Genomic DNA, 13,813 nt, shown 5'->3' with positions numbered 1-13,813 from the left:
AGTAAACTCATTGCAGCTGAATTGAATTTAACAAACAGTAACATATAGTATAATGAAATATCACCACTGATGGCAAAATTATCAATGCCCCTTTCAATAGTCCTTTGGCGTGATAAATTCTTTTTTAAAGTACTTACAACTTTGTACAACATGCGTATCAATAGATTTGTATGCAATAAATCTTCATTACTTTACCATCAAATCGGCGCAAGATTAAATATTTTATGAAATTCTCGACAGGTACAAAATGCATGATAAATTAAATCAACAACATATTAAACAACTTCATGTATAGAAGAAATTACTGTAAAAATGACATTTAGAAAATGAAGGTCACTTTTATTGCAATATTAAATGAGGAACGCACCTAGAATAACGACCGAATCGATCTGTGCATAATGCATCTGAAGATTCTGTGAAAAACACATTCAAGAACTTTCGTACTAACTAATTTGAGGACGTTTGGTTTGGTTTGGAGATTTGTTTAAAATGATAATCTTCATAATGTTTAAATTTCAAATAATTGTCTAATTATGTTTCAATTTAAGTATGTTATGCTCCTTTTTGTAGTTTATTTGGTTGTAAATCCGTTGCATGAATGACATTTGGTAGAAAGAATTCTGTAGTAAGAAATTGCGCAAGCCAAACACTTTTACATCCCTATAAAAGATTGTTAAAGTGGAAGGGCCATTTTCCAAGGTATTTATTTTAAACCGGTGTGCCATTTTCAAAACAGTTTATCGATTTCAATCTAATTGAAATTAGTCCTCCGAAATTGCTCAACAGTTTTGTTCAGTTGTTCATATAAACAAACGAACCAAAATAAAGAGCGAGTTCGATGAACTAATCATAATAAGTAAGTTACAATCATGATTACTTATATGCACAGCACCACAGCTAAATATGTGTCCTTGAAGTTTCTTACATTATTGTGATTTGTTTCTGAACAGATTGATAAGCGTCTTCCTTTTACACATAACTTAATTTACAAAGCACCAAAGGAATACCTTTAATTGGGTACCGTCAAGACCTAAAGTTCGGACAGCCAAAAATACCAACCGAACATGGGCATGAAACCAAAAAGGGTCTTAACAGTACAGCCAAAACCGTCTGAGGTTAACGTTGTTACAACCATTGTTTTATTAAAAATTGTACTATTTTAATGAAATAAAGATTTACTAACGAAATGTATATATTTTTGCACTGGTTTCTCGGTGCATAGTTCACTATGGACATGATTGTCAGCCAGAAGCATTGCCGACCCAGTGATAGTTAAACAAGCCCGTATAATATTATTCCTGTGCGCACTTTTTTTTTAAATAACCTTCATGAAGGAGCAAGAACAAAAATAAAAAATGCTAAAAATTCAAAACATGGAGTTATTCTTACATCGTTTGAAGATAAATACACTTCTTTTGAAAACTTTTACTGCTGTTATAATAGACGGTAATACAGGGTAAATGATCATAACAGAATTATGTGCGTGTGTATAATCTTTTATCAAAATAATGTCTAACTAAAAGATAACAAAAATGACCCAAAGTTGACTAAATCTTAACCCAAAGTTTTAACTGAGATTAAAACAAAAACAAAACTTTTCAGAAGACATAATTTACATGTAACTTTGAGAACTTTATACTATTCTTACCTTGCACACCAAGTCAGAACATTATAAATCCCTTTAAATGTGTCGAAACTTCCTTTTTATCTAATTTTTAAACAACTAAATTGATGTATGAATTTACATATCTTACAAATTCTCCGAGTGACTCTAGCGTATTTCAGGTCGAAGTTATCAGAAGTTTGTTTAAATAAGATTTTAAGGTTTGTTAAACACATTACTGTATACGTTCGATTTATATTTTGTTCCCATTGATCGTGTCTGGAGATCTATAGTATTGGTTAGGTATGATAAGATAGGGACAGAATTGGTAAATTCACGCTGACAAAAGCTTAGTCAGTCTTATACAGACGTTTATTGGTATAAAATTAAGGTCTGAATAAATTTTACAATAGCGCATATCTTGTTCTTATGTTGTAGTAATCCCCTATGAAGAAGGTAATGGTTGTTTCTATTGAAGAGTGCAAAAAATGTTGATATGAATAAAGCAAGATATGTATATTTAAATACACTAAATCAAAGTATACGTAACCATGGGAGAAAGTCTACAGTTTAGACTAGAAAAAATATGAATAACGTTATATCGAATTGGTGTATTTTTGGCAAAACTATCATCATTCCAACAATTAGTATTATGATAGTAAAAAGCTGAACAAATCTGATTAAGAAGCTAAATTAAGAAGTACGTTCTATAAACCAGATGTAATAACCGTACACATTTACAATTCTGACCTGATATTGTGGAAATTCGTAAGGAATAGAAATGTAAATTTATTTCAGGTAGATATTAAATGAATAAATAATTATTGATAAATTCATAGGAATAGTTAGGTATATTACAATATTTCTGTACGTTCATATAGGGAATATTTCGTCTTATTGATGTATGTATCTTTCCTTCGATTTATCTGTGTTTTGTTCTAAATGTTTAAATATCACATGAATTCACTGATAACTTTTAATCCCTTATCGATGAAATTTAAACATAAATTTTGTCGATGTAATCTGTTTGAACTTACCACAGAACAAAACTTAACTGTTAGTTCAAATTGACAACCGTGAGATCCCCTTTTAAATTTATTTGTAATAAAATCAAAATCCGATTAGTTCAATTTACATAGCACAGATGTCAGTTGTAACATTTATATTTTAAGACTACGTATGGTGATGGGGATCTTTAAATGTGAAAGTACTCGTAATAATATTGCTAAAAATAAATTCAAATTAGAATACACAGTACGTAACCCTTTATGTCAGTACACAATGAACATAAGGAAGTTTGTGAAGAAAGACAGAAACAATTCAATCCCCGAAGATAAATAATAAAATTAGATCTTCATTTTGCTGATATACTGATCAGTGTATATAAAGTGCGAATCCAGCCAGTTCATTTTTACTGTTATATGCGGGTATGTCTATTGTAGAATAAAGGATCATGGGAAAACTGAATTTGTTTACGTTTTGAAAATATCAAGTTAAGGGATTTTAAGTTAAGTTTTAACATATTTTCATTGCGATATGTCTTTATAATATACAAACATAGCATTAAAGTTCAAATAAGTGTTATAAAAGCATCATAATATAGCATATCGATTATTGAAAGCGATCCATTTCAACTATAATAGATGCGATGCATTATCACTGTTAGTGCAGTCATTATTAATGTAGAATTTTCAAAGATGCGAGGAATTTTTATTGTACAATTATGTGATAAATGCACTTGCAACAAATGAAAAAAAACTTAGTTGATGACTTTAGGATTTATGATACATGTATTTTCAAATTGAAATACAAACTCCTCATTCATTCTTCATCAAATATATAGCTTTTCAAACTTGTAACAAAAGCGATTTTCAAAATGTCATATTGTATTCTTCAGATTACGTTTTCCTTGATTTTAACTTATATAGGGAATCACTGGAGCGTGACAGCAGCGGGCCCTCTTAGGCAGTCAGTGGACCCCTACTTATGAAAAATTCTAGATCCGCGAATGGATACTACCGCAGAGGTAAAACCATGCACATTTGGGTTATTGTACACAAAATGCATGCTACAATTCATTTTTGTTGATTTTAAACCCTTTGGAACTCTATGTGGGCTATTTCAGCAACTAGGCAAAAAATCCCCAAACTAGATACAAGGTTAGAATCAGCATGTCAACGAATTCTAAATATCTATACTAAAGGACTTTTGTCTATAAATTTGGACACCACAAAATTGAAAAAGGGACCAAAAATATAAAAAAAAATGCATGCATCGGATACATTTGTTATTGAAGGCATGACTGTAACAATAGGATGAATATACAAAAATATCTTATTCTGGGGTCTCATTGGGGGGTTCTGATCCCGGATCCCGCTTACTGTTTTGGCAGATTCCCGTATTCCGCTTATTGTTTTGTCAGATTCCCGTATCCCGCTTATACTATGCAGTTCTAATTTTTTGTAATTATCCGTGTCCCGCTAGACTTCATTTCTCGTTTTTCACTACACAATCATTTGACTTTCACCTGTCACGCTTGCAAAAAATCGGCAATCCGGCGTGACGCTTATACCCAAATGCGACCCACTATTTTACTCTATTTTGACTCATATTAAGCCCATTATAAAAATATTAAAAAAGTAGCGTGGATTTTTTTATCCCTTTTCATTCCGTCTCGTTTCGTTTTTGAGCCATATATAGATGTCGTATGTGACAATGAGACAACTCTCCATCCGAGTCACAATTTATAAAAGTAGACCATTATACGTCAAAACACGGTCTTCAACATGGAGTCTTGGCTCACACCGAACAGCAAGTTATAAAGGGCTCCAGTGTAAAACCTTTTAAACGGGAAAACAAAGATGTACGTAATTAGTGGTGAAATGAATAAAAAAAATAAGGATAAAGATCCCTATACGCTTTATAAGAAACTAAATTGAATACATTTGAAATAAATGTTATTTCTATTGAATTTATTAGAGTGTTTTAAAACCAAACTTTCCTCCGTAAGTTAAATTTTATCAAATCTTTCTCTTACTTTATCTATTGTTTGAGCAAGTCGGCTAAATTAAGGCTTTACAGCTAATTTCCTAATGCATGTAAAGCAAAACTTTGGTTGGTTTGCTTGCTTTGTTTGTAAAATTGTTTATACAAGCTTTGTAAATAAGATTGACATTTTTAAACAATATGAATAGGCATAGTTTAACCTGTATTTTTAATATTTGAATTAAATTGGGTGTTATCATAATGCCCGCGTCACACTGTCCCGATTTTTATATACGATGGACACCCGAATGCGAAAATTGTAAGTTCGTACGAAGTTAGTCCCGATCTCGTTAAAATACCAAAAAGTGACCGAAGCAAGTACGATGAATAACGAAGTCTATACGAGGGTACCGAAAGTATATACGATAACAAAAGATGGACATACGAAGGTTAACCGAAGACGGTATTTAAGCTTCATATCTCAGCCGAAGCCTACAAGATTGATCACGAAGGCTACACGATGGATTGCGATGATGGCACGATGGCCATACGATGTCTGTACAGCTTACGATGCATTAAATTACATGCCGGAGGCATCACGCGTTTTAAATTGTTTGATCAATATTGAATATATATTATATTGTACATTTAATTTTTGGTTTAATCATAAGACGGAAGACCGTGGGTCTTTCCAGTTACTGAATAATTTGGTTGATTTCTAAAAAAAATAGTTTATGTATCAAATATGCGTATTCAATTTACCATTTTCTGCATGTGTCATATACAAATATAGTGTCCATATTTGTCCCCAATATGTTACATACGAGGGGATGCCACGCTCGGCATTGCCTTGTTTGAACTGTAAAATGTGTGCACTAGTCTGAATAATCACCCACAATTATGCCCATGTTTACTGATCTATCTTAAAGGTAAGGTAATGGGTTTATTCAAAAACAGCTCTTTCCAGGAGAATATCATAATAATATAGACTAAAGGAAGGATGTGGGGAAAGCAACAAATGCTGCAAAATATGACATAAAGAAAACAAAATGTTTATGGAGTAAACATTCGTGTGACAACATCTCAGACGATACATAAAAAATTAGAATAATGAAGAAAAAGTTGGTTTCCCTATATACGTGTACCTGCAGTGTTGGTATACGAGGCGCGTTTATGATTTTCATTATGTTATTTGATATGAAAAATTGACAAAAAATAATATTGTATTTGTAAAAGTAAATCCCGAGCCTGTAATACCTGCTCTTCTTGTTCCATTTGAATTAATAGAAACAACGCTGTCGCCTTTCTTGTTCTCATAGAATCATATGATATGAGCTCCATGTTTTGTGAACGTCTTTCTTAACTGTCGTATTAGACTGACCAGTGCATATCGCGCATGGCACTTTAAATGTATTTAAGTGCGAAAATTAACTTACATTTAGCTGGATTTATTGCCGTCGTAAATCCATCTTTTCACCTTCGTACTTTTATTCGATGGCATCACGACGGGATTACGAGGTCTTCACGAAGTCGTGTTGCCATCGTAAGACCTTCGGGTAGCTTCGTGATTCATTCGTGTAGACATCGTTATGCCAAAACTGCCCGATGGAAACGATGGAAACACGAATGCAATACGATGTTCAAAGATGCATTTCCGGTGACATTACGATGGTGAGGATGGTGATACGAACTCAATACGAACCCTCAACATCGGATGCACCTTCGGGGATTTTTTAACATGTTAAAAAATTTAGAACCCTTCCCGAAGTTGTCCCCGAAGGCTAGAAAAAGTGGCCGATGGTTCTACGATGGTTAAAGATGGCACTACGAATAGCCCGATCTGGATACGAACAGTCCCGATTTTGAAAATTTTCATAATCGTGTTGCCATCGGCGTAAAAATCGGGACAGTGTGACGCGGGCATAATGATTATACAATAAAAAAAAAAAGCAAGCAAATCAACTAAAGTCTTGCTCTACATGCGTAAAGAAATGAGCTGTAATAGATAAAAAAAATAAAAGTATACAGTGAAAATGCACCGCATATACAATACTAATGATTCGCTCCACAGTGAAAATGAAAGAATAGTATCATTATTCGACAGTAAACATGACTAGCATTACGAAATCATCATAGTGGAATTTAGTTAAATATGAAGAAACTGAATGACAAAACATATTCTACGTTACACAACTTTAATAATTGTATTAAAATGAATATTTTTTACTGCAACAACATCTTACATGTTAGTTATAAAGCACCTGCACGATCTGTTCGTGAAATGTCCTAAATATTCACCTATTTTGGTATATATTTCACAGCTGGATGGCTTTATGCGCGATAAAACCCCGCTCGCATCTCTTACTTTGTTTTATTAGTATTATGTATTTCTGAACATATACATTTTAACTAATTTTCTTCATTTTCTTCAAAAATTAAAAAAAGTTCGTCTGTTTATTTATCATTCTACATTAGACATTTATGGCATATACAGTAAAAATGATATTTTAGGATCTGCACTTTACATACACTGCTGATTATGTGTGTAGACTACTAAAGTTATATACTCCGATTATATCAGTGAAAGAAATATATAAAAACTACATATACGAATTTCTGAGTATAAAGTAAAGAAATAATACCTGTCTCCACGTTCTCCTTGGCGTATGATGACGTCATCACGTTCGTTTACCTGATGTTCACAGTGCCTCACTATATCTGTAAGGACAGCTGAAATAAAAGAAGATTACAAGGTAATGTGGGTTTTTTTCAAACAATTTGAGATGGTTTTACACTAAAAGAGGGACGAAAGATACCAAAGGGACAGTCAAACTCATAAATCTAAAACAAACTGACAACGCCATGGCTAAAAATGAAAAAGACAAACAGAAAAACAATAGTACACATGACACAACATAGAAAACTAAAGAATAAACAACACGAACCCCACCAAAAACTAGGGGTGATCTCAGGTGCTCCGGAAGGGTAAGCAGATCCTGCTCCACATGTGGCACCCGTCGTGTTGCTTATGTGATTACAAATCCGGTAAATAGTCTAATTCGGTAGGTCACATTCATGAAAGGGAAGGGAATTGTAGTTACGACGTAAGGAACATATCCGATATCATTTGTGAAACGGTTATTCCATAACGGTCAACCAACTCGTGATGGCGTCCGTAAAATTTACGAAGGGATGATTTCAACTTCACCATTTGGAACTCTTGGTTTAATAGCTTCCTTGTGAGCAGTAACCCTCTATCAAGAAAATCATGATAGGAAACGCAAGCACGGGAATATCGTATCAATTGGGAGATATATACCCCGTATGCAGGTGCTGCTGGAATGTTGCTACTTAAAAATGGAAAGTTCACAATTGGAAAGCTGAAATCATCTCTTTTGGCGTAAAGTTTTGTTTTCAACCGACCCTCATTGTCAATTTCTAGATGTAAGTCAAGATATGAAGCCGACTTAACTGTATCTGTAGTATCCTTTATCTCCAATTCGATGGGATAGATGCGTTCCACATAGTCACCAAATTTTGAATTGTTTAGTGAAAGAACGTCATCTATATAGCGGAAAGTAGAGTTAAAGGATATTGCTAACTTCTTATCTTTCTTCCTAAGAAGTTCCTGCATGAAGTCAGCCTCATAATAATAAAGAAACAAGTCGGCAAGTAGAGGGGCACAGTTTGTTCCCATTGGGATGCCGACAGTCTGTTGAAAAACACGTCCCCCGAACGTTACAAATATGTTGTCAATCAAGAAATCAAGCATCTTGATAATATCGGTTTCAGAGAATTTTTTGTTTGAATCAGAGTGATTCTTTACAAAGTATGATTTATCCCTCCCTAAGACGAGATACTTGTATCTACGTTGGCCATTCTTTTTTATGAAGCAAAGTAATACCAACTCTTTCAATTTGTCTTTTAGTTTGGAATGTGGAATACTTGTATAAAGAGTAGAAAAGTCAAATGTTTTAATACTGTTACAAGATGAAAGAGAGTTAGATTGTATGTACTCTAAAAGATTTTTGGAATTTTTAAGTATCCACATCTGATTCACGCCACCTCTAGAATAGGCAGTTTCACAATAACTTTGAAGCCCATCTTTGATTGCTGATAAAATAGATGTTAATAATTTAGAAAGAGGTTTCGTGGAGCACTTGGAAGACCCAGCAATATACCGTTGTTTGTAAGGACACTTATGTAGTTTAGGTATCCAATACAGTGATGGAAGATCCAGTTCTTCATCTTTGGTTGAAATACCAAAGGAACAAAGAACAGACCTATGATTATCCAGGATTTCCTCTTTGGTAAGTGTCGTGAGGGTATATGTTGAGTTTCCAAGTGAATTGTCTATACCTAATTCGTTTATCAAGCAATTAATGTAGTGACTTTTACAGACAAAAACGATGTTATTTGGGGCTTTGTCTGCAGGGACAACAAATGCGCTGAAAGTGTCTTGATTGATATTTCAGTCTGAGATAATATGGTTTATTTGCATGCATTAGATGAAATTCGGTTTAGATATTTTAGATGTGAATGGATCTGTATTTAGATCTGTAAATTTGCGGAAGAAACATTTTGTTCTTCCCTGGCCGGGATTCGTACTCATGCAACTGAGATATCGTTGCACCAAACCGCCTTGCACTATGTCCGGCGCGCTAGATATATGACAGGGACAAACTTTTTTGAAAATGAATGCAATGGTTTTCTTTATGACAAAAATAAATTTACGTTTATACAATTTTCCAGTTAGTATTGATATATAATCTATGTATCTGAAGATAATGACACAGATCGAGAACAGGTATTGAAGAGGAGATGGACAAAGGGGTTCTTTAACATGCAAGTTCAACTGCACTTTCCAATAGACTTAACCTTCAGGGTAAACACTACGATAAGCCACGGTTACATGGATTCGCGCATCTTGTCAGCAAAATTCGAATGTTGGTTATGTATGTTCTTAAATTGCTTGTCTGCATTAACACCTTTTTAGAAAGTTCCAAGAATTCCAGTCGGCAAAACATATAAAAACTTTAATGTCTCCTGGATTACTTTCAGACTGACACAAATCAGTGTTGTATATGATATACCAATAAAGACGTTACTCGTCCCTGCAACATCCAATTGGGTGTTTAATATCTATATTCAGTGAATTATCAAGTAAAGATTATTTTACTTCCCTTAGTCGAATCATGCCCTCTAAAGGTCTGGAAATTAAATACTATTAAATAATCTGTGTGAACATTTAGTTAAATTAGTATAAAGGCAGATGCTACACATCTTTTTCCTTCTTCAGACTTTACTTATATATAATTCTTTATAATGTTGCAAAGAAGACATTGTTCTACACGATTTCGATTAGCATATGAAAAGATAAGTTGTTATATATTTTACAAGATTTATTTCTTAGTCTAAAGTTCATAACTTTTTATTTTTGAATTTAAAATCCTTGTGTAAAGAATTCAGATAATTAAAAATGCCAAAACATATCAACAAGAGTTCTTCTAGTATTTTATTAAGTTTGACACCGATAATTTAATTGAATGCAATTAAAATGTGTGTATGTAAATGTCTTTCGTCTGTCATTCAACACCGTAGTCATCTTGAAATTTAAATTAAATTTTGAACTTTAAACCTCGTCTTTCATTGAATCTTTGCAAAATTACTTGATAGAAATAGCAAGACTTGCAATTTAAATGAATGACATTCAGTTCACGCTAATGAATAAATTTTCTAAACATATTTTCTTTAACATAATATTATGCGCATTCGATTTCTTATGAACAAAAAGTAAAACAAGTCCAATACATCAAACATTTCCATTCTAAATTTCATCAACAGAAACAAGACTATAGTGTCTTTTTGTTGTTGGGATTTATAATTTACAGGCCACGTCAACTCTGTGTTTATGTTGGATGTATTTCTGCTTTTTGTCCATCTGATGAGTGAAGCCCTTTTCAACTGATTTTTAAAATGTGTTCTTTTGTTCTTATGTTGTACTGTCAAACCACTGTCCCGGGTTGGGGGAGGGTTGGGATTCCGCTAACATGTTTATCCTCGCCACATTCTGTATATATGTGCCTGTCCCATGACAATGTCAAGAACCTGCAATTTCGTGGTTGTCGTTTGTTGATGTGTTACATATTTGTTTTCTGTTCATTTTTTTTACATTAATTGTGCCGTTAGTCTTCTCGTTTGAATTGTTTTACATTTGTGATTTCGGGGCCTTTATCTCTTAATTTTCGGTAGACATTGCTCATTGTTGAAGGCAGTAATGTGACCTATAGCTGTTATTTCTGTATCAGTTTGTCTCTTGTGAACAGTTGTCTCATTGTCAATCATACCACATCTTCTTTTTTTATATACGTTTAACAGCAGCGATGAGTATCCTTATTTTAATTGTGAAATTAAACTGTCGTCCTTTTTAGAAAACGTATGATTTCTGTTCAGCTGAAATATTTGTTAATGGGGAAAGTTCTAGACCCTCCTGGCCGGTGCTCGATAATTTAACACTGGTTTTTACTGTTTACCGTCATAATCATGCAAACTCATGCATGACCTTTTGTTTAATCAAAGTTGACCTTATTTGAAATAAAGGACCTGTTGGGTTGTTTAATTCCTATTATGATGTCACCTTGGGGCATGCTTGATTCACATGCTAAAAATATGCCAAATTCGAAAACAACTTCACCAGTTCTCGATAATGTTATAAAAACCTCAGAATAAAAATAAAATAAGAACTATGAAGTCTATTTGATAAAATGAACATTTTACTGATAATTGGCATTTAACTTTTACTGAAATGGTAATCTATTCACAGAAATTCAGAGATTCTAAAATTTATCAATTTGTGTATTGTACGGAAAACTATTTTTTTTCGTAATAAACGTACATAGTTCATTATTATCGGACTGGGTACAAACATTGCAGTACCACGAAAACACATATGAAACACCCAAACCGGAATATACATGAAGGGACAAGCAAGTTTACCAAAAATATATTTTTTACATAAAAATGGCTGCGGTCAAATGAAAATATAAAGGGGCTCTATGGGAACAAAAAATGACGTTACAAATGCCCTGGATTGAATAATACTGTAGGAATTACATCATTTGAATTCTGAATGATTTTACAATTGGTCCATGTTATTTTTAACTACTAAATAGTTCCTAAAAGGTTTTTTTAATTGGTTCCTAGAGCGATCTTTTCAACTTCGATTCACCACTGTCGCTTTATCGTCTGCTATTAATTTCCCATTAAGTTCATAGCATTGGAAATGTACATTTCCTGTAAAGCCCTTTTTAAGGTATAAATACAACAAATATAATTATTCAAAAGTGTTTTATTTTCATAAAAAAAAACATTTCTGTAGCGGATTATCGAGCATTGGTCAGGGGAGTCTATATGGTTTCTTTAAATTTAACTTACCTCGTAGTCCTTACTGATTCAATATGCTTTGATTGTAGTGATGCTGGCATTTTCTATTTGACTTAAACAAAGATGCCATTGATAACTTAGAATAACAAAAAAAATCAACAACTTAATGCGTTCTCTGTGCATGTTTGGATTAACCTTCGTCAGGTAGTATGTTGAAAAAGGTCGACATTATTAAGTGGGTATTATATTTTTAATTACCCTCAACACTGCTTACTAGTATCATACAAGTGATAGAGCGTATGATATTTGCGCCGATTTTTTTTTAATTTTCATTTTTTCATTTGCGCCGATTTTAAATTTGCTCCCAATTGCATTTACAGTTAAACATAGATGAGTAAGTACTGGCCATACAGTTCAAATGATCGCGAGAAAGGAATACTTATTTTTTTCTAAACGCCTCAATCTTGAATGCCTTTGCAATGATATGTCTGCAATATTTATAGATGGAACTTTTTTAGTGATGCCCGAAATACTATAACAGTTACATACTTTACACGGATGTAAAAATGGAAACTACGTATCTCGAATATATGTCAGCTTACCAGCGGAAGATGAACACCGTTATGAATCAATGTGGAAACTAATTTACGATCTCTGCCGTCATAAACATCTTTCCTGTGTGGCAGAGGTTATGCATATTCACTTTGAACAAGCAATGCATAACGCAATTTTGATGCTTTTCCACAATGTAGAATAGATTATTGTCCTTCTCATCTGGCTCAGAACTGGTGGAGGAAAATCCAGTCTGTTGAGCTAAGCACAAAGTATAAAGACAAATTAAGGGACATTGGTAAATAGGTTATGCATATTCACTTTGAACAAGCAATGCATAACGCAATTTTGATGCTTTTCCACAATGTAGAATAGATTATTGTCCTTCTCATCTGGCTCAGAACTGGTGGAGGAAAATCCAGTCTGTTGAGCTAAGCACAAAGTATAAAGACAAATTAAGGGACATTGGTAAATAAGCTATCCCAATTGATTGACAATTCATAACATTTAATTTGTACGACTGGAGCCTAACGGAAGAAGTCTTTGATGGTAAATGAAAAATAACATTCACCTGGAATTTACCTGTAAATAAAATCGGCGCAAATGAAAAAAAAAATCGGCGCAAATGAAAAAAAAAATCGGCGCAAATGAAAAAAAAAATCGGCGCAAATGAAAATAAAATCGGCGCAAATGAAAGAAAAAATCGGCGCAAATGCAACACGCCGAAGTGATATTAATTCCAATATAAATATAACTAGTGGATTCTCGTGGTACAATTTGGCAAGTGTTGAAACATAGAGTTTTTAAATTTCGCCGGCAGTGCGAGATTGCGTTACTGTGGTGTTTAAGACACGGATCGATAACGGTCTACGACTTTGGATATTTTCTTTGAAAAATGGCATTTTCTGTGAAAACAAAATTTCAAAGACAAAGTTAGGAAGTATAAAACACTTCATTTATACCTCATGACACAAATACTTCCGACTTGTATGGTTTCAGAGAAGTTGCGGATCAATGAAATCGGTCTTTTGAAAATATGAGATCATTTGAGTTGTTTTGTTAGGTTTATTTAGGAAGGGGGGGGGGGTAAACTGTTTCTCTTGTACTGTATTACGATTTGAATAGTATGATAACCAATATTAGGTATTTATATCTACCACAGGTATGTACAAAACCAGTACCAAGTTTTTTTCAGGACCAGTCGGTAAACATTTACTTAGATCTTATAATATCGAACTCCGAGACTGCAAATAGTTTTTACATAAATTTTTATAAAGTTCTTTCAAAAAT

The 13,813-nt window shown here is 33.4% G+C and overlaps 1 protein-coding gene across 5 annotated transcripts in view; it reads right to left on the bottom strand.

Moving 5' to 3' along the window:
• The window catches only part of LOC139512787 (uncharacterized), a 36,339-nt gene that overhangs the window by 14,680 nt on the left and 7,846 nt on the right, over window positions 1-13,813 (bottom strand). For 4 of the 5 annotated variants that reach the window (XM_071300703.1, XM_071300700.1, XM_071300702.1 and 1 more), the window contains exon 3: window positions 7,231-7,318. In XM_071300703.1, the coding sequence (XP_071156804.1) occupies window positions 7,231-7,318 (88 nt within the window). Of the gene's footprint in view, window positions 1-1,648; window positions 1,793-7,230; window positions 7,319-13,813 lie in introns of those variants that run through there. The other variant, XM_071300704.1, reaches the window with a different exon arrangement.

Source organism: Mytilus edulis, chromosome 2, assembly GCF_963676685.1.
Source record: "Mytilus edulis chromosome 2, xbMytEdul2.2, whole genome shotgun sequence".
NCBI classification, from domain to species: Eukaryota; Metazoa; Mollusca; class Bivalvia; order Mytilida; family Mytilidae; genus Mytilus; species Mytilus edulis.
Note: the sequence above shows the minus strand (reverse complement) of the source record. Positions and strands in the feature narration are given on the sequence as shown.